Consider the following 27795-nt stretch of genomic DNA (forward strand, 5'->3'; position numbering starts at 1 on the left):
ATTCGTGATAATCGTGTGTAAAATAACTAGCGAGACACGTGCGTGAAACCAAAACGCATCATATTGCCTTGGGAGTGGCAGAAGAGGCATATTTAGAAAGAAGTTGTACCACTAGTGCGACCCTAGCCTGCTAGGGTATTACACGAGGGATGGGGTTTGAAAATGGTGCTAGGGATTTGCATGAAGGATGGTCTAAAGTGATGGAGGTTTTGAAGAGTAAGTCATCAGGGCAACAGGGGTGGGAAGACTATTGCAATCTTTGCTTGTACAAAGGCACACCTCATAAATTGGTTTCTTGAGCCCAATGAGGATATGACAGTGGTGGGAAACATGATGAACTGGATGAATGGGGTTGCGAGCAGTGGAGGTACGAAAATGCAAAGGCAGATATGTGTAGTCCTGTAGTTCGAGGTAGGTAAGAAAGTGCAGGTAAGAAAGCGTTTTGGAAAATGCTTTCGTTCTAGCGAGCGTTGCCTTGTCGTGCTGCCGTGCCCTGCGGTACTTCTCGATACAATGTCTGACGTAGTGTACTTAACAAAGTTACTTTTGCTTGCCGGCGATGTCGAAACTAACCCTGGACCCGATATGGCGGAACTTTCACGACAGCTGCAACAGATTGCAGAGGACATAAAAGTAATAAAAGAAAAACGGCTAACAGCAATCGACAACGAATTAGAGCACTTAACTTTCCTAGAAGACAAGCTTTCCTCGTGTACGGAACAGGTAACCAATTTACAGCAGGTGGTGTCATCCTTGGGACTAAGGCTAGACAACCTCGAGAATTGCTTCAGAAGGTCGAATCTCATAGTCTATGGTATGTCAGAAGAAGAAGATAAAAATAACGAGTCGCTGGAGCGCTCTGTGAATAAAAAGGTTGTCAAAGATTCCTTGAAATTGGATGAAGTCGCGATCAAACGGATTCACAGATTAGGTAGACCGGAAGAAAACAAAACAAGGCCAATAATACTGAAGCTTCTAGATTTCAGGGACAAAGCGAAAATTTTGCGAACTTGTCACAAACTAAAGGGGACTGCGTTTGCCATCAGTGAAGATTTTTCACCCCGCATTCGCGACATTAGAAGAAACTTATGGAAATACGGCAAACCCCCCAAAAAATTCCGGCGATAAAGTCTCTCTGGTTTACGACAAACTAAAGATAAACGGGGAGCTATATTTTTGGGACGATGTAAAAAGAGAGGTGTGCCTTGTTACACATGCTTCAAACCAAACAAAAAACCAGGACACAGAAGCACGAACCCTTCGCCCACGCTGCCAGCAACGTCCCAAATAACTTTCATGAACATAAATGCGCGTAGCATTGTCAGCAAGCTCGGTCACCTTGAATCATTACTAGTGGGTTTCGAGCCGGACTTCCTAGCCATTACGGAAACCTGGCTAACAAAAGACATTAACAATTTTGAAATAATTCCCCCAAACTACGCTATAATTCATAGGGACCGACCGACACGTGGTGGAGGCGTGGCTTTGTTAATAAAAGATGAAGTCCCTTTCCTTGCAATGCCTGAAGTTGAAGGGGTGGAAGCGATTTTTTGCAAACTGTGTTTTTCTAGTAGCGATATCATAATTGGATGCGTTTATCTCAGCCCTTGTTCTGATTCAGACATATTTCAATCATTATGTACTTATATACACCGTCATATAAAGGGCACCAGACTAATACTTCTAGGGGACTTCAATCTTCCTGACATCGACTGGAGTACACTGCAACATCATTCACCTTGCGCGGAAGTTGTTTTCGATATGATGCTTTCTTTCAACCTCACACAGATCGTAACAGAACCTACCCGTGTACAAGGAACTAGCTCTAACGTTTTAGATTTAGTGTTCCTGAGCAATCATTCCCCTTATCATGACGCGAATGTAGAAGTACTTGAAGGCCTGTCCGACCACAAACTAATGATGTGTTCTCTCCCGTTTCATTACACTACACCCTCGTCCCGATCAACAATAACATATCCTGACTACAGCCGAGCTGATGACACTAGCATACTTGACACATTATCTGAAGAGCTATCATTGTTCCGTCAACTCTCAGATACTAATACCGATATGGAAATCCTATGGCATAGGTTATAAAAATATTCTATCATATTGCATTACTGATTTCGTTCCTACTAAGACTAAAATAATGCGAAAGAATAATCCTTGGGTTACTCGAACTGTAATTCCTGCCAAACGGAAGGTCCGGCGACTGAAAAAAACGCAACGACGCCACCCATCAGAAGGAACAGCCGAAAAATTAACATTAGCCACTAATGATTTAAAATCTAAAATCAAAATAGCTAAAACTTTCTATTTTTCAAATACGCTAACAAATTTCCTAAAAGATTCTCCCCAAAAGTTCTGGCATTACTTAAATCCTAAAGTACATAATGAAAGTCATCCGGCCTCGGAGGAAAATCGAAATACTGCAACCACACTGACTAATTACTTTTGTTCCATTTTCACTACAGACGATGGAAATGCACCCCACAATAGCCCCTGCACCGGCAAGCAACTAGGGCCCCTTACTGTGACTGAAGCTGGAGTCTTAAACCTACTACTAAATTTAGACACTAAAAAAGGATCGGGGCCTGATAACATTTCTAACACATTCCTGCGCAGATATGCCGAGTGGATTGCAAAGTTTTTAGTAATACTCTAACAAATCCCTGTCATCCTGCAACCTTCCTAAAGAATGGAAAACAGCTAAAATAACACCAATACATAAATCAGGAAGCAAATCAGATCCTTCAAACTTCAGACCAATCTCACTAACCAGCACAATATGCAAGCTACTTGAGCACATCATCTTAAAGCACATAACCTATCTAGAAGATAACCAAATTCTAACACCTTTCCAGCATGGCTTTCGAAAGGGACTTTCTACCGTTACCCAACTAATTGAACTCATGCATGACGTAACCACCTCTATTGATCACCAGAAACAAATTCACCTTATTTCTTAGACTTTTCGAAAGCCTTCAACCGTGTGTCACACCCAAAACTTATTAGGAAGCTTGAACTAACTTTAGGAACTGGCCCAATTTTAGACTGGATTACTGATTACCTCACTAACCGTACTCAGTATGTCGAAATTAACGAGAAATCCGAAACAGCTGATGTCACATCAGGTGTACCACAAGGAAGTGTCCTAGCCCCGGTGTTATTCCTAATTTTTATAAACGACCTTCCTGCTAGCATCTTTAACAACATTAGTCTTTTTGCCGATGACTGCGTGCTATATCAGGAAATTAACTCTGTCGTCTACCATATAGGTTTAAATAACGCCATAGCAGCAGTAACCAAATGGTGTGAAGATTGGCAGATGACTATTAACGTTAACAAATCTGTTGTATTATCTGTAACTCGGAAGAAACACAGATCACTCTTTCAGTACACACTAAACAGCATTCCTCTTGCTTCGGTCTGTGAATACAAATATTAGGAATATTACTAACCTCTGACTTCGGAAGGGATGCTCACGTTAACAAAGTCACGGCAGTCGCACTAAAACAGTTATTTTTTATTAATAGACGCCTCAGACTAGCACCATCCAATATAAAGTTACTAGCATATAAAACATTTGTCAGACCGGTACTAGAGTATGCAAATGTAGTTTGGTTTCCTTTCACTAACAATCTGATTAAAAAACTTGAAGGTGTTCAGAGAAAGGCGCTCAGATACATTTTTAACAAACACAGGCTAGCAGACTCACCGACAGAACTACTCAAACAAGCCGGGATGCTAACCCTCCAAAACAGAGCAAAACTAGCGCTCCTTAAAATCATTTACCAACTCATAAATAATCAATTAAACCTGGATACCTCACAATACATAACGAAATCTCAAACGAGGGAAACACGTCATAACCCCCGACACACACTAAATGAGTATTCATTCCGCACTTACACTTTCAGGTATTCATTCTTTCCACAGACTATACGCAATTGGAACGCTTTGAACGTGGGCTCTGTTAATAGTTCATCACTAACTACTTTTATGATGCTTGTTAAAAACGATCTACTTGCATCTCAGTAATTATTTTTGTTTACTGTCAATATCACTTTGTTACTGCCTTTGTTTTGCATTTTAAGAAAAGTATCTCTCCAACCCAAATCTTGCAGCATGAACCTGATTACATATTTTTTAGTCCTGCTGATGTATAAGTTTATTCTGTGTAATAATGTGTATTTCTAAACCGTTATCATTGTCATGTTTGTATGTCAGTGTACTTTTTTGAATGCCCTTTCTGTTATGATCCCTGACGGGATTGACAGTATTGCATAAATTTAAAAAATCAAAAATAATAGTAGGAAGTTGAAGTGGTGTTTTTATGGTTAAAATGCTTGTTTTATGAGAGTAGTTGCTGAGGTTGAATCCAGCCACACATTTTCATATTGACACTAGAGTGTTAGCTGGATTAACTTGGTAAGGATAAAATAAACCACTGGCATATTCTAGTTTTGAAAGTATGAAAATTTCTTTAGCAAGAAGTAGGAAGATTAAAGGAAACCAAGTACTTGATTAGCAGAGTCACCAGCAGTGTTGTACAAATATTCAAAACTTTCTAACAGAATTCAGCAGTGTCCTATTTCATTTGGTTGTTCCAATCAAAATTGTCCTTGCGGCTCTTGGAGCTGGAGGACGTCCAATCCTGAAGAAATGTGTGCATGTCAAAAGCGTGCACATTGGTGAGCTGAGCTGCTTAAGAAAAATGGCAGCCTTGCTGGGTAGCTTGCAGGGAGCAAGAAGGCCTGTTGGCTTACCCATAAGCTTGCTAGTTAGTTTGCTCTGTTGTAATTGTTAATTTCAAAGCAGGTGCCAAGAAAATTAAGCATAGACTGTGGTGCGTACATTTTCTTAGTAATTTTTTTCATGTTTGCAGATCACCAGCAGCTGCTGTCCCCACGCTTCCTGACCCAGCCCTCGGGTGGGTACGTAGGGCTGGGTGAAAAGCGAGCGCTGCGGTGTGAGGCAGTCGGGGCACCCCCCCCTCGTTTGCAGCTGCTGAAGGATGACCGTCCCCTGACCAACTGGACTTCCCTGCGCCTGGTGCATGTGCTGAGCAGCATTGGTCTGTCTCAAGCTGGTGCCTACCAGTGCCTGGCCAAGAATGCTGCTGGTGCTGTGCTCAGTGCCAAGGCCAAGCTGCAGGTTGCACGTGAGTGCTGTATCCTCTCTTGCACGTATGTGTGCATATACGCTTTCAAACCAGATAATAAACATTCCAGCAGAACCCATCACAGGACTGTTGATGTCAATGCGATTAGCATGCAAGCAATGCAGTTACACACGATGTTGCCACCACTGAAATGGGGGAGATATGAGTCATGTACTGCAGTCTGGCTGTCACCGGCATTTAGTGTTGCCTCTGAGATTGCACTGGCAGCATGCCAGTGCGTATGAGCCATGTACTGAGCTGTGCAATGCTCTCGCACTTCTCTCTAGACACGCTGCGACATCTAGTGGCACACCTATAAGGTCCCCCGCCTTTCCAAGTGGCCTCTGGGATTTGTGGTGCGACAGTGAGTGTTTGCACTGAGAATCAATCCCTTGCTGCATGCAGGCATTTCTGGTGCAGTGCTAAAGCGTCAGGCTTCTCTGCTTGAGGAGTCTGTGCGATGGAGGTTTGATTCTGCCCAGCACTGGATAAGCTTTTAATAATTTATTTTTCATTGAAGAGTGATGTAAAGAGGCTAGATAGATAGATTCCGCATAGACTCGTGTAGAGCGTGCACCCGTGTAAGGGCCGCACCCCCAGCTTGGCAGCCCAAAATTTGGAGAAAAAAACAAACATTTGCAATGAAGAATTAAATGCGTTCAGTGCCCCGACACTGCGTGCACATTAATGTATTTTCGAGTGCTGTGTGCTTTGGTGTACTGCTGCTAAATGGGGTGAGCTGCGCATTGACCGCTGATGCAATGGTACATTCGAGGACTCGGGGTGTGCAAAAGTCGCAGGTTGTGCTGGCACCATTTTGACGAAAAGGTTCGGTCCCATGTAAGGGCTGTACCTCGTCAAAATTGTGAAAAAAAAAGGTGCAGCGCTTACACGAGTCTGTATGGTAGACCCAAAGTGGCTGAAGTAGGCGAAGAATGCTATTTGCATTAATAATAATAAGGTAGTGTTCTAAACTGGCACATGTTTGGCTGCATCATTGCCTTGCTCAAGGGCAGAGCTCATCCTTTCAGAACCTGTCAACTAACAATGAACAGTCAAGAGACATTTCTCCTTGTAGCTTTCTCGTGGTCATTAAACCATGCTATATGTGCTGGTGGTCATGCTACTACTATACTAATAATGATGGATGGGCACCCCACTGCTATGAATGCATGAGAAACTGGCCTGTTTCGTGTGCTTATTTTGGAAGTTGAAATGCTACATCAGGCTATTAATCAAGCTGCTTATTGCAGTAGTAGGCACACAAACAAAATATGCCATCCAGGAAAGCTTTGCCATTTTGACATCAAATGTGTGTCATAGCAGATACCATTATCTTGTGAGAAGCATTACGTAGAACTACACATAGTTTAATGTAACATTACATCAACCCCTGCGCACTGTGCATTCCTCTTCAGAGTATGTGGAATGCTGTGTGGATATATAGAATTACAACTTTCTGTCTTATTTTGCATCTGTGTTCTATATAATGTTGCCCTTTTTGATCTAGTTTGCTTAAGAACTGCTTATACTACAGGTAAAAGCACTGCTAACCTGCTTGAATGTGACGCAGTGCTTGCTGTTTCAAGATGAAGTGCGCGGGGGGCATGGCATAATATTGCTATGCCCTTCTTGATAAGTTTAATACCAAATGAATCATAACTGAAACAAAAAAGTCCCATAGAAAAACCATGGCTTGAGTGAGTGCTGTTGGCTCACACACCCAGGGCTAAATTAGTACACATAAATGTCTAAGTTAGTGGACAGATTGATGGCTGTCGCTGTAGTGCAGTTGGTAGTGCATCGCACATGTGATGCGGCGGTATTGGGCTCAATCCTCACTGGCAACAAGTTATTTTCTACATTTCACTTTCAACTACGGCTAATTATCCCTATGCCTTCATTGGCTTCATTGCTTGCTTGCTTTATGTGGTCATGATTAGGGACCTGAGTATGACAAGTATGAGCCAAAATATTTAAGAAGCTTTATATGTGGCGGTCTGCACTATACAGGGTGTCCCAGCTAACTTTAGCCAGAATTTAAAATTATGCGAATGCCACATAGCTGTACCGAACCAAGGTAATGTTTGCCATCATTTGGAGATATTCAGATTTTTTTTTGCATTCTCCCTAATTACACAATTAGTCCTAATTAATTAATCAACTTCTCAAATATTATAATCAGATGAAAAGTGTCAATGAGAAAATTGTAGAGCGACATGAAAAACTTCCAATAAAGCTTTCTGTTGCTCAATACGTGCTACATAAGTGTTTTTCCGAGCATGAAAGAAGCCCGCGAATACACGCAAAGTGCCACGAGCGGCTAGTCGCGTGGCATTTTTGCGTGCATTTGTGGGCTTCTTCTAGCTTGGAAAAACACTTTTATGCGGCATGTATTGAGCAACAGACAACTGTATGGAGAGTTTTTCTTGTAACTCTGCAATTTTATCATTAACACTTTTGATCTGATTATAATATTTGAAAAGTTGATTAATCAATTAAGACTAATGGTCTGATTAGGCATAATGAAAAAAAAAATTGAGTATCTCCAAGCGACGGCAAACAACATTACCTTAGTTCTGTCCAGCTACATGGCATTTGCATATTTTTTAAATTCTGGTTAAAGCTAGTTGGGATGCCCTGCATAAAGGGCAGAGAGAATACTGAAGCTGACTTTTTTAGCAGTGTCAATTTATTCAACTTCTCAGTTTTCACCTTGGCAATTATGCACATAACTTCAGAAAACACTCTTCTTGGACGTACGCTTTGCCTTGGCTTTTGTCTATGTTGTGCCCATTGTGAATTATGTTGTGACACATATTCATACATTTCTTGTTTGGTTATATGTACTGACATGCTTTCATTGTTCATCTTTTTCTGGTGATACTTTTTCCCCACCTAACCACTATAACAAAGTTATCGCTTGGCAAAAGACGTCCCTACATGTGTGAGAACTTTATCAGATGTTACCGACTGTGTAGTGAAAGAATCTTGTCTAATCAGATTGCATGCGCATTGCGAATAGTGGTGTACATTCTGGAATGTACGCGAGCACTAGCAATTACGCTGGAATGTACGATGAGTCACTTATAAATAGCCAATGCACTTGACTCGTAGATCAGATTTTGACGACCAACGACTGCTCGCTGCTATTGTTGTGCTTTGAGTGTTACTTGTATTTCTGGGCACAAGTTTGCCCAATAAAAAGTTATATTTACAACTTACAGTTTTGGCGCCATCTGGGCTGGCATAACGTCGAAGTATTGCATTCCATTTTTATTGCAAATCTGTCATTATCCTTCTGTGATAGGGCAAAATGGCTCAGGTTGTGCCTATATAGGTGGGGCCCCAGATATTTTGGCCTATTAATGAGGGTTAATGGTAGATTTGGAGTGAAAACAGATTGGAACAGAAGTACTACATGTTGCTGGGCTAGTCGGTTCATATTGCTGAGTAGACCGCAAGCGATATGATCGCTTTTGTGCAAACAAGGAATGACGGAAGGGCGCCCCCCTTGTTTCTTTCTGTCCTTCCTTGTTTGCGCCAAAGCAATCATATTTATGGTCTACTCGGCAAGATTGGAACAGGCTGATGTAATTCTGGCACTGGTTCTTGAGTGTCACTGCAGTGTGACAGTATAGTACCTGTTCTGCAGGGGTGAGTGCTGTGCGTTATCTTGGCACTGGTTCTTCATTGTCACTACAATGTGGCTGTATAGTACCTGTTCTGCAGGGGTGAGTGCTGTGTTACCTTACAGAAAGCTCTTTACTTGAGGGCAACACGCCCATATTGTGGTCCCAGCCACCAGAAGAGAATGATTGATTGGGTGTGAACTGCCACATTCAAGATGACTGATAGGAGGCAGCTGATTACACTCTTCATGCACCAGCTTCCTAGACTTGCTCATACGTACCCTTTGCAAGGCAGGCATGGAGGCTTTTCCCTGCTTTACTTGGGATTATGGTTTTCATGCCTGCTTGTGTGCTGAAGGGCGTTTCATCTATGAAATAGTGACAGCGTTATGATGCTGTTGTGTTCTTGTGCAGACTTGACACCAACTGAGGAAATTTCCGAGACTGTGCAAGTGGCTGTGCGCAAAGGTGGTCATGTGATCCTAGAGCCACCAGTGGTTGACAGCGTTCCACCAGCCACTGCAACATGGGCCTTTGGTAGTGTATCTTTGGACAGCAGACAGTTTGCAACTACACAGGTATGAACCTGAAATTGAATTTTTCTGCAAATTTGCATTCTGTAAGAGTTATCTGTAAAATAAAAATTAAGCTAAACTGCACTGTTTGAGCAAAACGTTCACTATCAATTAAGTTCAATTCACTGTCAGCTCACCGTTCTGGCTTCCAAAGCAGTGCTATGAGAAGATGCAAGGGAGCTCCAGCTGAATGCTGTTTCTGCAGAAAATAGGATGCCAGAATTTTTTCAGGTTGCTACCAGTATAGGTGTTTACTCACAGATTTACCCTTTCCAGTGCACCAGATTGGTCAACATGATGTGGCAAAATAAAAAAAAGCTTTGCATGTCTTTTTTGGCCAAACCCAAGCATGTGGTTTATATCTGCGGTGCCACGTGCGATCAGTTACTGGAATGATTTCCCAGACAATGTTACTAACATTTGCAGCTGTGTTCTCGTTGCTTAGTTCACATTGAAGCGAGAGGCCGCACAAAGGTCACTTGGCTCGTTCCTGCTACCGTACTTTCTCACTCCAACGTTCTGATAAAAGGTTTCCAGGGTCATTGAGTGAGACATGTTCATGTTTGCTTGTGCGCGTGTGACACCATGCTTGTTAATTTAGTTAGTAAGCGAATGTTTGAAAGCTTATATAGCTGATAAAACCTCAATACTTTTCATATAGCTGTCTACTAATTTGCTATTGCAATCGATGCTTCGCCTTTCAGGGGAAACTGCAACTCCCTTTATTTATCGCAACTTTAGTGCATTGGGAGTAAATCTTCGTTCTTCCAAATGAGAGAAAGTTGTATTTCTGTATGATATAATGAGGTGCCCGGTACTGTAAAGCACTTCATTCTTTCTTCTTCTTTTTTTTTTTTTTAGGTCACGGCAAACAGGTGTGCGTTACAATCGAGGGCATTTTGCCTTTTTTTTTTGTTCACAGAAAACGGGTGCACGTTAGAATCCAGTAAGTACAGTAAGGGCTCCCGCAGGAGCGCAGGCATTCCATTTGCAGATTTGACGAGAGCAGTCTCAGTCGGAACGACGCGCTCTGTTTATGATCCGGCCAAGCGCTTGCGACCTGCCATTGGAATTCAACATTAACAGTGCGGACAGTAGTCCTTTTATTATTACTTTGAACTGTTTCAAGTGCAAGTGCCACTACCAGTGACATTGCTGACAATAATGCAAGACTACGGCACCAGTAACACCGCTGTCGCAAGCAAACATGCACAAATAGGGCCATGGACATTTGATTCAGCACCCCCACATGGGCTTGTTACATAATTTTGTAAGGGAGCAAGATATTGTCTTGCTCAACGATGCATTGTGTCTGACAAAAGTAGTGGAAGGTGCCAAATGTATTTGCTTGCTCCAGCTAAGGTGTGATTGTATGATCTTTCTGGGAAAATAAGAAACTTAAATGTGCTTGGACCAATACTACATGTTGCAGTAAACAAAAACATGCCTTTTGTTGTTTCGCATTTCGTATTAAGAAATCACCTTGCTCAAGAGTGGCGTGTGCTGCCTGAGCCTCACTGCTTTTGCCGAGAACTGCATGTGACAAATGGCGCCTCAGCACCGCGCGCTGTGCCGTGTCTTCAGTGAGATGTGTGGTAAAGTGCTGTTTTGCTTCCTGAAAAATTCTTGCTCCGTAATTAAGGGCCTGATTTGGAGACAGAATTATGTATAAGCATTTGCAGAGCAAGAGCTTATACATAACCAGCCAGATGAGTCTAATCTGGTGATGTGCATTTCGTGTCGCACATTTGTGCAACATGGTGAACAGAAGGAGACAGTTTATAGTGTAATTAAACTGATGTTCTCCTTGCCAGGACAACCGCCTGGTGATCCTGGAAGCAACTCCAGAGCTTGGAGGTCGGTATCAAGTGGAGCTGACAAATCCTCACACTGGCGACACTATTTTTGGGCCACCGGTGGAGCTGAGTGTTGATGATAGTGGTAGGTCACAAGAGCCGGCTTCACCTGTCTGCTTTCCAAAATCCTCGCTCTCCCTTTGTTTCATTTTGTGGTGGCACAAAATCAAGTTCATCCTGCAGTCATGCAAAGAGGGATTTTGTCACAGAGGCCCCGTTTTTTCATGTGCGTGTAAACAGACCAGAAGCCTTGTGAATTTTTTCTGCTTGTCTTTCAGCGAGAACATAATGACCTTTCAACATAGCAGTCAATGTAGTCAATGTCAATATGTGTCCCTGTTCACATGCTGTGTGACATTTTATTGCGATAGCAATTACCGTATTTACTCGAATCTAGGCCGGCCCCAATTCTAAGCCGACCCCCGAATGTCCGAAGCCAGAAAAAATAAAGAAACTTACCTCGAATGTAAGCCAAACAAAAAAGCGAGGACAGCATTCACAAAATTAAAATAGTATTTATTTAATATGAACACGCCGAGCTCACTCTATTTCATCATGGCTGCTAGCCTTGTACGCTTGCGGACGCGCGCCCATGCATGCGCAGACAATGCGGCACAGCTCATAAGCGTCGAAACATGGCATGATCTCGGTGAATAGCTCCTCTCTGTTATCGCTCTCCTCTCTTCCTTATTGCTTAGATCTCGTTGCAGCACACGCGAAAGGCGTCTCCCGTTGCCCCCTCCAACGATGGATGATTTTCTCATCGATGCTGAAGTCTTGCCCAGCTTGAACGTTTGACGATGCTTCTGCGGCTAGCACAACTTTTCGTTAGTGGCATCGCAGGTTCAGTGCCATTACGATAACGCCACGCTGCAGCCAATACAGCCATGACGCCGATACAACACAGGTCAAAATGGCGACATTGCTCGTGTACTTCGGTTGGCTACTGGCATGGCTAGTAGCGGCTGCAGTACTGACTTTTCTAGATGGCGCTAGCTATGCACCATATTTATCGTTTTCAATTACAAACTGGCGCGTTTTTTAAAATCCTCAAATCTAAGCTGACCCTAGAATTTGGTATATGATTATTTGAAAAAAAAACTATCAGCCTGGATTCAAATAGATACGGTATATGAACACTACCACTGGCATGTCCAAATAATCGAGCAGCTGTGATAAATTAATAACCAACTGTGTGCGTGTGTTTTCATTTCCGTTTTCTTGCTTCCAGCCCGGCCATGGCAGCCGCATTTCGATGGGGGAAAAATGCAAAAAAACTCGTGCTTAGATTTAGGTACACATGAAAGAATGCCAGGTGGTCCAAATTAATCCAGAATCCCTCACTACGGCATGCCTCATGATCAGATAGTGGTTTTGGTACATAAAACCCCATATTTTTTTTTTTCTTGCTTCCAGATGGAGAATACAAGGCAGAACTTTCTATTGTTGTACCACCAATAGACCGAGAGTTCAACAACCTGGAAAATGGTTATGACAGCTACCTTGAATGCATTGCTGCCGGCAGGTAAGAACCTTGGTGCACATGTTTAAAGAAAGCACTGACTTCACAGCACAAAGAGAGAAGGTATATTAATTACAGTCGGCGTCTGATTTTCCGGACGCCTGATTTTTTGGGCATGTCCATTGATTCGTACTCTTCCACTGCATAATCACTTGCTGAGTTTTATGAAATTTAATGTTCCTAACTTGGCATGTATGCTATCCATGTTTGCTGTTGTGGTGATGATGGTTTTTCTTTTTTCCGCCCAGCCCCCTGGAACAGGTACAAATAGTGTGGCTCAAGGATGACCGTCCTTTGGGTGAGCTGCCTCATGTGCTGACCCATTGGAACCGAACCCTGACTCTTTTGCACTTGGGACCCCAACATGCGGGACGCTACACCTGCCAGGCTAGCCTGTTTCAGCACTCCGATGGCTCTGTCACAGAGCCGACGATCCCAATTATCGCCCATGCCAATGTCACCGTGTCAGGTGAGTGTCCTTTTGTATTATGGTATGTTTTCATTTTAGGGAGTACTAATGGGCATATTCAATGTTGTAAAATCTCTACTTTGCTATGATGGCCTGTACAAGGTGTGGGGCCAGCACCTGACCCTCTTGTGGTGTTTGTCCTTGCACACAACTTCTGCGAATCCCAACGTTCGGTTTCTCTGCTTACTACACACACACAAAATGGTTGAAGTCGGTCTTTAAGTTTTGCAGCTATGGCCACAGATAGCTCAAGTATTCCAGTGCTTGTGTCACCTGATGGTGTGGATAATTTGTGCAGGGGAGGACTTGCTTCCTTCTCTCAGGGCTGTGGGACGTCACTGTGTGGGGGTCAACTGTAAGCTTGTCCATGCTCATTGGTCCACTTCTTGCGACCAGTGGCAGGCCTGGCAGGTTCTGGCTTGTGCAGAGCACTGTGCATGGTCTTTAGCATGGCATTCAAATTGGGTGCCTTGGTGACACCAGTGAACTTTTGTGTTGAAGTTGGGGTCGCATGCTGAAAATGCAGAGCAGTGGGGCTTTGGCCATATCAATGATGCACAACTTTTTATTGGTATAAAGGGCAGCATCAATGGTGCTATGCCTTGGTAACTTCACTGAGGGTTCCCTCCAAGAGAATGTGCTCGGTAAGGAGGGGTTTTCAATTTGCCCGCTGGGGTACAGGTGGCCACAGTGTCTGCGACAGCCGAAGAGTGGTTGGCTAACCACGTGTGGGAAGATAAGAGCGGCAGTGGATACTTCCATGCTCATCACTTGCTCATGACCAAAAAGGTTCAGGCAATGTCAGCGGGATCTTACGTGACATGGTCGTTGGTGCTGATAGCACTTGTAATTCCCTTGTGCCACCCGCGAAAGGAAGGTTTTTCCCCTTCTCCCGAAAACTGCTGGTGCCCATGCACCTGACGCACAATATTTACCGTATTTACACGACTGTAAGTGGACTCGAATGTAAGTCGATCCCCCGATATCACGTGTGAAAGCGCAAAAAAAGAAAAGAGCATACCCGAGAGTGCATTCCCTAACCAAAATGTATTAGTAGCTGGCAGGGTCACTGGACTACTTGTCTTCACTTGTGCCATCATCCTCACTAGTGCTGCCATTGTCATCGCTGCTACGGTCCCACAGTGCGTTGCTGTTCAGCGAAATTCAAAATTTGGCAAATGACCACACCACGACATATTGTGGGACAGCAGCGCACGCCGAATGCACCCAACCACACGCAGCCAACGGGGAGGCTCTTTGGACAGGTCCGGTTGGCGTAAGTTCGCGGTCTTTTTCCGTCAGCCACTCGTACTCACGGCGGAGCAGGTCCTCAAAAGGCGAAGGTCCGGGCTTGCTTTATGACCATGTCGCACTTCACTGGCAGGAACCGATCACGCATTTCAGCAGCAAACGCCACAAGCTTGCCCTACAGCTCTGGAAAACGTCCCGACTTCGGCCCTTGGGAAATTCTTCGCTTGCCGTCACAGGTGAAAATTTTGTTTCGTTGCAGTTGCCACTCTCGCACCACCCATTCAGAAACATCGAACTTGCGGCCCATTGCACAGTGATTTGTTTCTTCAGCGTAAAGGATGGCAGCCCTCTTGAACGCTGCTGTGAGTCTAGTACACTCTACTGTGAACGAGCCCCGAATGTTTAGTGGGCCTGGAGCACTCATGACGACTGAGGAAGCATGGAAGTAGCACGTCGCCGGCAGTCAAGTCAAGCGCGTCAAACTAGAGCTACAGGGAAAGAGAAACATGTGAGGGAGGTCTGCTCTTCCATGAACTATCGATACTCCCTGCAAGCACCGCCGTTCTGGTGGTGCCGCTGCGAATGGAACAGCGGCACTTCCATCAACTATTGACACCCCCTCATGAGTGTTGCGTACGCTGTAAAACTAAAAAAAAAAAAAAAAAAAGTTCAAACTTCTTCCGAAAAGCGAACAAACTCGCGGGATACCGAAAACCACGGGTAGGGCCATAGAGCAAGCATAAAATTGTAACTACGTTGTAGCTCCCCTGATGTCTCGTTGGTCTCGCTTTTTTGGCGGTGCCATGTTTTGGTTTCGATTGTAAGTCGACCCCCCCACTTTACATCTTCAATTTAAAAAATATAGGTTGACTTACAATCATGAAAATACAGTACCACTCGTGCAACCGTTATGGGACATGAGGATTCCCCTCTCTTAAAGGAATACTAACAGAAATTTTCTGAAATCACGAAACTCCACCCCACATAATTTCGCAGTCGTACAGGGATAACACTCTGCAAGTGTGAAGGACACTTGTAGGATGCTTCTATTTGCGCATCAGAGCCATTATTTCCCATCATCTGGATGAAGAAAGCAGCGCCTTTGAAGAGGACATGAGGCAACGACTACATGTGCAAGTGCTGTGTATGTCGTCTCCTCTTGTCCAGTAACATGATGAGTAAACATGTCCCGATTTCATGTACTTGGTTATGACCGCATATACCTATAGTCAATGACTGATTTTCCGGACTTCGATTTTTTGGACTTGCCCGATTATTCAGACACCTTCTCAGCCCCCCTAGAGCCAATGTATAAAGATGTCTGAAATTTCTGACGCTGCAATCCTTCATCGTCCAATTTTTCAAACTTCTTGCTGTAACTGCAGGTCCAAAATGGCAATAATCAAAGCTACCACTGCTGTCATTTTGATTATTTTGGACAGTGAAACCTCATTAAACCGTAGTTGGCTGGAGCTCGGAAAAAGTACGTACTAAACAGTAGTACTGCTTAACCCAAATAGCATGAGATAGCCCAATTACCTGTCAAAAACGGAACTCGGAGAGAGTGCAATGAAAGGGGAAAAAACATGCAGTACAGTGATACCTCGTTAAACCATAGTTGGCCGGAGCTCAGAAAAAGTACGTACTAAAGGGTAGTACTGCTTAACCGAAATACCACGAGATCCCCCACTTACCTGTCAAAAACGAAACTCAGAGACAGTGCAATGAAAGGGGAAAAAACATGCAGTGTTTATCCACTTCGCGCGACAAAAGCGTCATTTTCATTTGATGCCGCGGCGGCCTAGCAACGATGACAGCAACCTCAAATTCACTGAAGCTGCAAGCCAGCTTTTCAGCCAGCCCCCTCTTCTCGGCAAACACTCGTATGGCAGATTCCTCGTTGGCGTTCTCCGTGCACGCGTGCGGTAGCGCTGTCGAAGTTGCAGGGCGCCTTTTTCATTGAGGGGTGCTGTTCTCATCACGACGATTGCATTCACGTAACATGTGGCTTCTAAACCCTTGTCGGGCTTGAATCGCCCGTGCTGTTGCTTTCCATGTCGTCCTCATCACTGTCGCTAGCCGACACTTCGGCAACAACAGAGGCAACGATGGCAAAAAGTCTAACCTCGTAGCCGACATCTTTTCACGGTTGCAGCAGCACTGCCGAGCAACTTCTTCGCATTCCAAATGCCACACGCCGTAGTCAACAGCAGATCCCTGTCGCGTGCCAGCGCCAACTTCGTGTCACGTTCAATAGCACGAACGATGTCTAATTTTCCTTCTATGCTGAGCACCCGGCGTCTTTTTTATTGAAGCTTCGACATGACGCGAGTCCTCGCTTGCACAATGCCACAATGCTCTCTGACACGGCGCCAAAATGATGTTGATGTTGATGTGGCTTCATGCACAAACGCACAGGGCGCTTGGAGGTCGTTGTTCTGATCTCTGAGGCTTGTTGTTCTGCCGGGCCGCCCGATGGAGACGACGCACCGCCATGTTTGCGCAATGAAAAGTGGAAACACTGCGTTTTAATCGATACATGCGCAATGAACTGGTACGGTTTATGCGGATACAAAACCCATTATGTTAAATGGCCACTGAGTTTTACTGTATCACTGAACCAGCGCTTTCGCACAACATTCCACTGGCAGCCATCATTAGGCCTAACTGCTTCGACGCTTGTTGCTAAGATTGTGGTTGTTCAGTGCCCTTCAGTGATTAAAAAATGTGCTACTGTCAGCAATGGTGCCAACTTCACCTTTATCATCCTTTCCTATTTCTTCAAAGCGTGATGAAAAGCACAGCGAGGGTCAAACATTGAATAATGCCGATTCCGAAAAGTCAGCTTCACTGCAATACAGCATTGTCACGTGGTCAAGCATACACAATTTATCGTGTGGAAGCATACCAAAAGTGAAAAGGCATTTGAGCCCTTGGGGGCAGCAAGAGGCATGCATTCACTTTTTCAGATTGCCTGATTTTTTGGGCGTTCTTGCAGACCCTGAGCAGTATGAAAAATCAGGTGTTGACTTTATGTAACCTTTCACTTTAACTAAACATTACTGTTGCTAGTCAGTGCCTGTGTATGTTGTCGTCTCGTCCCATTCAAACGTGCTGTTTCTTCGCCCAAGTATGTACCAACCAGCTTAATTTAGCACACTGTTGATGTCGCGCTCTAGTGGTGGATGCCACTGCACTACGAAGCTGAGACTGTGCAATGTCTCACAAGATAAATGTGGTGTGTAAATCAGGTGCATGTGTAGCAGAAAGGGGCAATGTTTTGAGCCCAAAACTGTGCGTGAAAAAGAACAGATTTGATCGCCAAACAGCTCGAGTTATTTGTGGCTGACACAGAAACGTGGCCTCTTATTGGCACCTAAAGCTATATTGTGTGCGCACTCTGCTCGGCGAGCTGAGAGGGGTATTGAATGTCATCGATGTGGCAACTGAGAAACAGTGGGAAAGTTTGGATGGAGAATGGCATTGGCAGCGGTGTGGGGAGAGCGCTACAAGGACTTCCCTCTTGTGCACAACACTCCCTGGCCTTGCTGCACACACTGGGGTAAAGGCATTCCTTTCTCTGTGCTATGAAGGCCCCAGTGGAAATGTCTCTACAACTCCCAACGGTTTTCAGGTATAATTTGACTTTATTTCACATAGCTAAACGGTGGTGCACATTCTAAGACTTTCTAAGAACTTAAGAACATTCTAAGAACTTAAATTCTTATCATCTTTCGTGCCACACCATTTCCTGAATTTATGCCCAAAAATGGCCAAATTATTTTTAAATATCCTAGTTGTAAAACAGGTTTTAACTTCTCAGAACGAATTAATTCACTTCTGCTTATGCTGGTTCATAAGTGGATTGCTGCCATCTACCTAAAGCACAACTAAGTACTGAGACAAAACTTAGCTCATCCATGGAATTGATAGAAAATGCAAATTAGCACTGACGAGCAAAGCTCATCCTTGACCGTTTTCACCAGAAACCCATGGACAAACCCATCTTGTCCGAAGCATGGAAGGGGTTAATCAAATCACCTGGTGACTCTCGATGCATGGCTCATTTGTTGTTTGTATGGTGTATTTTGTATACTCTTATGCCCATAAGCTAAGCTAGTTATGTGTGTGCTACGAGTGTGTGTGTGCGCGTGTGACCTAACTCACTCTGGACATAAGGTGACAGTTGGTCACATGGTTTTGCTGCTGTGACTGCAGTGCCGCCCTCATTGAGCCGCAAGGTAGACGAGGAGACTGCGGTGGAGCTGGGCCAGCAGGTGCAGCTGCCGTGTGCGGCCGAGGGCCACCCACTGCCTGAGGTGCACTGGCTGCTGGACGCCCAGCCGCTGGACCTGACCAGTGGCCGCTTCCATGTGCACGAAGGAGGCACCCTGGAGATCAGGGCACTGGCCATGGAGGACGCGGGTGTCTACCAGTGTGTGGCCGAGAACCTGCTGGGCGAGGCGCGGGCTGCCACCTGGCTGCACGTCAAGAGTGAGGGCCTCCTTTTTTACCTGCTCGGCTTTCTATACAGTCGACTCTTGTTACAACGGACCCTTATAATCCGACAAAAAAAAAAACTTCAGTTTTATCTGAAGTTCGTAATATCCAAGACGCCTCACTTCCAAAACTTTCGTCACGATGTCTAAAAACTTTATTGCAAAGAGTGAGTGAGGAACGTCCAAAGTAAAAAACAAACAAAAAAGTCACAGCTTCACCCAAAAGGCAAAGCATCAATTGCGATAGCAAATTAAGCAAGATAAGTGGGGCAGCAGCAACAAGCGAATTGACCTTCATGCTTTTTCTCTCTTCAACGCGAACTAAATGTTGAAAGCACAGCACATATGAAGCAGCACTGGGCACACTTTGTCCACATCGCAGATTGCTTTGAAGTTACGGCGCCCGTGCGGGTGCACACTTTGTCCACATCGCAGATCGTTTTCAAGATTCGGCACCTGCGCGGGCACACACTTTGTCACCATCGCAGATCGCTTTTAAGATACGGTGCCTGCACGGCCGCACCGTTAAGAGCAGCCATGTCTGTGCCTTGCCCGCGAAAGATGGCGCACTTCCACCCCGCTTTCCTCCCTCCGTTGCGTACAAGGCACTGAGTTCAGATTGTCAGCTGAACCTCGCAAGTCAGTTGCCAACCTGTGTTGATACGGCAAAAGTCCGTTTTATATGCTTCATTTTGACAAAAATTGCTGCTAATTTCATCCGCTGTAGCCCATAGCCATTGTTGCGCGGTCCGCTAAAAGTGAAATTCTTTGCATTAATGAAATAGGTAGAACAAATGGGCTGAAAAGTAGTCTGTTATATCCAAAAGTCTGTTGTACGCAGGTCCATTTTAACGAGTGTAGACTGTACTCTATTTTAAACTTATGCAGGCAGCACTGAAGGAGCTACACAAGTAGTCTTGGAAGTGTCTCTCCGCACATTCAACAGTGCAGTTGTTTTTGATTTACAGCGTTTTCTATAGAATAACTACTTCATTTATTACAACAGCAACTTGGGGACGTGAACTTATGTCAAGTGACCTACAGTGAACTTCTCTTAAATGGAACTTGAAGGGAATACAAATAAGTGTTTCATTTATCAGAAGTTTCATTTAAGCAACGTAGATGTTTCATGAAGCTCAACCTTATTTAAATTGTGGTGCCTGTGCATCTTTATCATTTAAAAAAAATGCGTACAATGTAACAATGGCCCCTTTCCATTCTTAGTATACTTCACTGTATAATGTGGCTGTATTGTGGCGAAACTGACAAGTCAAGTTCGAATTATTCGTCGAAAACCCATAGAACTGTTTGGGCGAGATTGAATTAACCAAAAAATTTAGTCAACAGAAGTCTACTGCACTAAGTTCGAGCTGATACAGCTGAAAAGAGCTCAGAACATTTATAAAGATTATGATTTTTTCAAAAAAGCCTTACGAAATATGAGGATTATATTGGTGCTGCCTTGCTATCAGGTAAAAATTTTTTATGCCTTTCTTTATTTCACAAGGTGTATCGCTTGGAAACTGAAATATGTAAAGAAAAGCACATAATATAGATCCAAGTTACATGTCCCGTTGCACATATCACCCCTCAAAAGCGCGTGAATGTGCTTCGAGAACCAGCATTTTTAAGCATAAATTTTTTTCTATGCATCATACATGAACCTGCCACACAATGTTCTTGTGCCTTTCTCTTCTTTTCTCATCAAACTGCAGGACTTCCTTTTATCATAGACCTTGTTTTTTTTCTTATTCTTTCTTTTTAATGCGGAAGCATCATATGCCCCATTATGCAAAAATCCGTCGTAGTCGGCGGCATGACCAAATGATGGCACCAAAATTATCGGTGGTGCAAACAGTCAAAACACGTAAAAAAATGCTCAGCTTGGCATCAAATTTCTTAGGTAGGATCCTGTGAAACACGTAAATAATGACTTTGAAAGGAAAATTTCGTAAATTTCCGTTCAAGAGGGAAGGGAACCTGAGCCTCCGGGGTACGAGTCGAGCGCGCTTTTCCTTGACACCATGACGGCTCCACGGTTCTCGTTGACTAAAGGTGCACCTGGTTGCGTGTGTCATTGCACACGTGACAGTGCAGCCAATGTGGAGGAAGTGGCACCACATGATGAGTGTATAAAATAAAACGCATTAATGACCACCTGAATGGCACTGAGCGGTTCTTCGAATTATGAACTCTTCACAGGCAAGCGAGCATTGAGATGGTTGGTACATTTTGGTTTGGCCTTATCGAGATGCAGTTAGAATCCAGGCGAGAGATTGCGCAAACAAGAAGGCATGGAAAAAAAACATTTCACCAAAGAGACTATAATGCCTTTGCATTCCCACACGTAAGTTGTCTTAAGTGTCTCTGCCAAATTTTTCTTGCTTTTTTTTTTGTGTGGCTTCTTTGTGTTTTTCTCAGTTGTCACTAAGCAAAAAATTTTGTTAAGTGTTTGTCTACATTGCTTTATATGACATTAAAATGATGTTATATTGCCATTTTTCCTCCTTAAAATAATTCCCGAAAGCTGCTGTAGGTAGTTAAATCTCAATGGCTACTGTCTCTTGGTGTAATTTCTGGATGAAGGACAAGGCAGAAGATGTAGCTATGGAAGCCTATATTCTTTCCTGCCCTCAAAATGGCTCTCATCTTTTTTTTTTCTTTTTTTTTTTTAAAAAAACTTGGATGCTGTGGTAGCCCTGTTGTCATTTGGAAGACGTACAGTCTTCATTGGGCACTCTTCATGAGGCAGCATTGCAGTGCACTCTTTGATCATGTGCAGTTTCTCCACCGGCCTTCCTGCGAGCTCCCGAGAATGTGACCGTCCTGGATGGAATGGATGCGCAACTGTCATGCTCAGTTGTGGGGGCACCACTTCCTAACACAAGCTGGGCATACAGTGGTACGTCTTCTTTTGGCATCAAGTTTGCTTAGTGGGTCCAGACTTGTGCGTGGGCTTTTTCTGACAAAAACTGTTGTTACCCATATTTCAAAATGGTAGGCCTTGTACCTGCTTAAACTTCTTGTATTTTGCTGTGCCAGCTTTTTGCAAAATGTGGCTTAGTTTGCATTGGGCCACAGAAAGTGTAGGAAGCACAAATGTGCCCGTAAGTGGGAAGATAATTTACATTTTGTTACTCTGCACTTTCACCGACACAATGAAAGGCAAACCTTGCAATGTTTCTTTATGTTGGAGCAGACTTATTTGCAGATAATGCTTGTTAGGATCGATGATGAGCCTACACTCTTCTTTGCTATCTGCTTTATTAACAAGCTCCAAGTTCCTGCATCGTTTCACAACTAACACTCTGTTCCCACGGCACAACACACAGCCAAAACGCCTGTCTGACTCTCACCAGCTCGTGCTCCATCCAGCAACTACAGTCCACATTCCTGTCCCCCATACAACACTTGCGCCATCTCTCAGCGGTCCCCCCTGACTACTTAGAGGACCGCTCGTCCCACCACTCCCTCCTCACAAGTTGCTATAGAAAGTGCCGCATATTCTTTTGCAATAAATATCGCCTGCCACGAACAGGGTGACTGTGGTCAAATCCTATGCTATTCAGTGTCTGTGCCACACTCACTGAAAGCGCTGACAGAGCATGTGGTGAAATCATCAGGGACGAGGAAAGACAAGGTGTAAAGAAAAATGCTTGCTATTTCCTCTTTTCCCTCCGTTGGTGTTGTGTCTGTGCAATTTTTATGAATTTTAAAATTCACAAATTGGCAGGTATGAGAGCGTGTTTCAAATGATCATGGCTGTGATCATTTCTGTGACAGTCACTGCTTTCTTCTTTTCCCCAAAATTAATAGGAAGGTTTTTCACATGCTCCTCAATGCTGTCACTCCACCACCAGGAGGAGCAATTTATCCTTTACTTTTGTTGGAGAGAACATTGCAACCTTCTGGCATAAATGTTCATGTGAATTGTTGCTAAATAATGATGAAAACTTAAGAAATGAAAGGGAGAAGTAGTCATTTACCCAGCTGTGGCACAAAGCTACAAAGGAGACCTGTGTACCTTGCTTCAAGTTGTCAGTTAAGGGGGGACACGTATTTCGCATCGCAAAATAATGGGAAAAAAATCGAATTTCTGAAAAATCACATTTTCAATTTCTGTTACTCTTTTTCTATCTGATTCCGAAATATCATCACTGTAAACCACGTAGAAGTGCTCTAAAAAAATTTGTTTTATCAGCCAAGGTGACGAAAAATTTCGCGGAAATAAAGAAAAAACAGCATTTTTCAAGCCACAATATCTCTGGAACGGCGCAACCGAGCACCGCCATCTTGGTCTTGTTGGAAAGCCATTTCTGCATCTTTAAATTTGCCACTTCAGCTACCTCCTTCATACAGAAACAAACATACAAACAGCAAATGATTGAAGGTCGTGCCGAAATCTGCGATTGGCCGTGCCCGCCACGTGACTCCAGCGCTCGCGTCGTCTGCTCGGCTCTTTGCACCTCGCGAATTTGGACTGGAAGTCTCCACTCGCCACAATCTCGATGTGTCAAAACGGGCACCACGCAAATATGGCAGTAGCGTGGCCGATCCCTACGTTTGTGGACGTCTCAGACCCGCGGCTAAGCATACCGAGCATTGGCAACGCGAACGTCACGACCAAGATTCGCACGCGGAATCCGGACACACGGCTAAGCCTTTCAGCACTTGGTGTTTCGGAATTCGGGACCAAGCACATCGCGCAGGCAGTTCTCGAACTCGCTGCTAAGCATTTTGCATATAGGAGTCTCCAACTCAGCGATCAAGCACATCGCACGAGGACATCTCGGACTCTCGCCTAAGCATTTTGTGCATTGGCGCCTCCAACTGTGCGACTACGTACATCGAGCGTTCGACCCCTCTAGCCCGCATCTAGGCATTTTGTGCATCGGCACCTCGGACTGCGCGGCTAGGTACTTCGCGCTTCGGCACCTCGGACTGTGCAACTAAGCACATCTAATGTCGACTCCTCGAGCCCGCAGCTACTAATTTCGTGCATCGGCACCTCAGACTGCACGACTAAGCACATCAAGTGTAGACTCCTCGAGTCTGCGACTAGGCATTTCACGTATTGGCACCTCGGACTGTGCATCTAGGCATTTCGCACGTCGGCACCTTGAACTGCGCGACTAAGCACATCAAGTGTCGACTCCTCGAGCCCACGACTAGGTATTTCGCGCATCGGCACCTCAGACTGCGCGGCTAGGTACTTCGTGCGTCGGCACCTCGAACTGTGCGAATCAAAGGGCAGAGACCCAAAAAGTCACCTGTAAGCAAAGACAGCAAGAAAATACAATCCTGGTGCATTTTGTGAGATGTGAACTGCTCCTTGAACTTTGAGAGACGTTTTCTCAAAAGTGTGTTTTGGGCAATCTGCGTTGTCTGCGGAAAGGGTAGCATTGGGATGCCTGGACCAATTTTGATCCTGTTTGTTTTTATGTATTCCCTGAAGTGCGCTTGAGGGTATGACAGTCTTCAATATCTTGCTGAGGGATTAGTTTTTTTTTTCTGCATGCTAATTCGTGAATGACAAGTTCTGGTACAATTAGTAAAAGTGAATGTGTCAAAAAAAAAGATAAAGCAGTTTAAAAATTTTTGGAACTGTTGTACCCTGTAGTGCTCTTTTGGGCAAAGATTAAAACTACAGGTAGCTCCCTGGCATGTTTCATCAGTGCCAGGTTTTCCACAAGCGGAACACGTGTAACATTTTGTAACTTGAAAACTAGTTTAGATATTGTAATGAAACTGCATATTTCTTTATTTCTGGCACTTTTGAGTGTGGCTGCCAAATTTCGTTGCTCTAGGTCAAAGAACAAAAAAGTTGGCTCTGATTGCCGCCTCCCCCCTTAACTTGTTCTTGTGCTGTGACCTGCCAGCCTCCTGGTTAGCCTAGATAATAAAGCAGCAGTCCTGAAAGGCGTTGGTCCTGAGTTTAAATCCCGGACCAGGATGAACCTTTTGGCAATGGGGAGGCTTTCTTTCTGAGAAACGTCTGTATGTTTCCTTTTAAGCTTTGGGTTATGTTGTATCGTCATGGCACCGCACGTGCCTATGAAGCTGGGCGCACCTGCTGTAATCACTTTCTTCCCTTACTCTCTATTTGTCCCTTCCCCTCTTTCTTGCTGTGTGCTATATATTGCACGCGATACCCGTATAAACGTTCTTTACTCGGTTTATCTTCTTGGGAGTATGTGGTTACTTCAGGTTACAGACGAGTATATGACTGTTTCTTCCTTTCATGAACTTTCCCCCACCTTGTGGGCTTCTGCACAGCCATTTGGCCAAACTTAAGAAAAGGACATTCATTGTTTAAAGGGGCCCTGAACCACCTCCAGGCTTGGTGAAAAAACACAGTCTGCGGATAGCATGCACTGCAGTGAACATCTCAGCCAAATTTTGCAGTTGTGGGTGGCGCGTGGATCTCGCATGTAATGTGAAGTTACCTTTCTCTCAAATGCTCTCTTTTCAATGGAAGCCTGGTCCTCACTCATTTCTGGATGCCTTATTTTGTAATATAGCAGATTCCCATACGCAGCTGCTATTCGCCAATAGCTGACATCAATCAAGAAGGGTATTTTGATTGGTGCTCTTCTTTCTACCGTAACTGTGTATATTTAATGACTCAGCTTAACAAACAGGCTGAAGCAAGCGAAAATCTGCTTTCGAATTTCGATAATGATTGTGGTCTTCCGGAAGAAGCCAGCTATCGTCTGCTCACGGTTGGCTGTGTAGCAATTCAACTTTGGCCACCCTGCTTATCAGTGTCGTAGCCATTTGGTCTCGCTAATTTCGACTGGATTTGAACACGCAACTAGCTTCGAACCAGATTAAATTTAAGGTCAGACCATGCGCATGTTCGCCACCATGCACTCACTCCTGGCCACTCCTGATTAGACACCTTGGCACACTTTTTACTTTGTAATGCGTTTTTGATAGCGCTTCAAAATGCGCAAGTTGGATGTGGCTACTGTCCATCGTTTAAGCTGGTGTAACACGAAGCCAATCCGCACCACGTAGCACAGCCAGACAGGAGCATATGAGCGCAAGCGTGCACTCTAGCCCTGTTGTGCACAAAGCAAATGCTGCAGTTGCATGTATCTGTAGTCTGCTGCGTAGCGTAAATACAGCAGCCGCTGTGGGTTGTCGCGAGGAGTCCACTGGCTGAGCACACTGTGGCTCACTGAGGACAACCACGTTTGGCATGTTGTAGGCACCAAAATTCAGAAAAAGTGGCTTCTACATGAACATCCAAAATCAAATCAGAACTGCACGCCATGGCGACATTTAGTAGGCGGAGCACTGTGGGCCCGCCCCGCCGTAGCCTTCACGGCGTAAATTATTGAAGAAGGAGCGGAAGCACCACGAACAGTATGTTTGACTGCCTATAACTCTGCTTCTGCTGAACGCATTGAAGAATTTTTTGCAGCAAGGTATTTCTGAAATGGTCTAATTGAACTTCAACTGCATTTCTCCACTTCGATAAAAAGAGGTTCAGGGCACTGTCAAGACAATATTGGTTCGCTCTGTCATGATGTGTTGTCACATTCGACTGCATTGAACAGTTCACGCTTCCCATTTGTTCATCCAGATGTGGTGCCAGTGCACAGCGAGGGCCGGATGCAGATCCTCGAGAGTGGCACGCTGGTTATCGCCTCGGTAGTGCTGGCCGACAGCGGGAAGTACACTTGCATGCGGGCCAACTCTGCTGGTTCAGCCAGTGCAGAGGCCTACCTTACAGTGCTCGGTAAGTTTTCGCTGGGGGAACACCCTAATAAGCAAGCTGGAGTCGTGTGTTGGGTGCATCAACTGTAGAGAAAAAAATCTGACTAATTCAGCAACAAGTATGGGTTGATGCTTTCAATTGTGGATGTTGGAAAAGCCATATTATTTTGCTGCTGTTGCTCCATGTTTGCAAAATTAATTAATGAGTATTATTGCATGCAGTGAGTGGAAATATTCAGTTTACTCCTTGAAACAATAAATGATTAGGTAAGCGTGTTATTCTCAAGTGGTCTCTGGTTGCTTAGTGGCTGTGGTGTTGGGCTGCTAAGCAAGAAGTCGTTGGATTGAATCCCGGACACGATGGCTGCATTTTGATCGGGGCGAGATGCGAAAGCACCCGTGTACTTCAATTTAGGTGCACGTTAAAGAACCCCAGGGTCCAAGTTTCCGGAGTCCCCCACTACGGCAAGTCTCATAATAAGATTGTGGTTTTGGCACATAAAAATTCATAATTTAATGTGATTTGCGTTATGCTAAACTGGGTACTGTAATTATATATAATGGAACAACTTGCCCTATTCTGAATTATTTCCAACGCTTCTATTGGGTATTTCTGATGCGCTGACCAAATGGGAGATGCGCACTCAACCTTTCTGTAACCCTTCCGTTATCAACATACTCACAGTATGCCACATTGCAAGAAGCAGAGGACGCCGACAAATGCTCTGTGCATTGAATATATATGGGCGCAATAACATTCTTCAAAACCCCCCCTTTTTTTTTCTTGCTAATACTTGTAATTCATGGGATCCACATTCCAAAGCAACTCACAATCTACGAGACGCACCGTATAGTGGAGTGATGCTGATTCATTTTGACCGCTTCCGGGCCTATTTAATATGCGCCTAAGTTTAAGGGTATGGGCGCCTTTCGATTCCGCCCGCATCGAAGTGCAGCACAAGATGGACCCTGAAGTCCAGGCCTGATCATGGTTTTGGCACACCCTGAACAGCTTGGAACTCCACGACCTATGCACTACATTTTGCTGTTTGCAATGGCCAAACTTGACAAAGGACTCCTGAAAAAGTATCAGCACATTTTT

At 44.4% G+C, this 27795-nt stretch overlaps 1 protein-coding gene across 2 annotated transcripts in view; it reads left to right on the top strand.

The window, feature by feature from the left end:
* The window catches only part of sdk (sidekick cell adhesion molecule), a 121140-nt gene that overhangs the window by 902 nt on the left and 92443 nt on the right, over positions 1-27795 (top strand). For both annotated transcript variants that reach the window (XM_050173428.3, XM_072290055.1), the window contains exons 2-9: positions 4889-5164; positions 9211-9374; positions 11186-11312; positions 12644-12752; positions 12998-13218; positions 18688-18963; positions 21751-21870; positions 26560-26715. In XM_050173428.3, the coding sequence (XP_050029385.2) occupies positions 4889-5164; positions 9211-9374; positions 11186-11312; positions 12644-12752; positions 12998-13218; positions 18688-18963; positions 21751-21870; positions 26560-26715 (1449 nt within the window). The remainder of the gene's footprint in view (positions 1-4888; positions 5165-9210; positions 9375-11185; positions 11313-12643; positions 12753-12997; positions 13219-18687; positions 18964-21750; positions 21871-26559; positions 26716-27795) is intronic.

Source organism: Dermacentor andersoni, chromosome 8 (genome assembly GCF_023375885.2).
Source record: "Dermacentor andersoni chromosome 8, qqDerAnde1_hic_scaffold, whole genome shotgun sequence".
NCBI lineage: Eukaryota > Metazoa > Arthropoda > Arachnida > Ixodida > Ixodidae > Dermacentor > Dermacentor andersoni.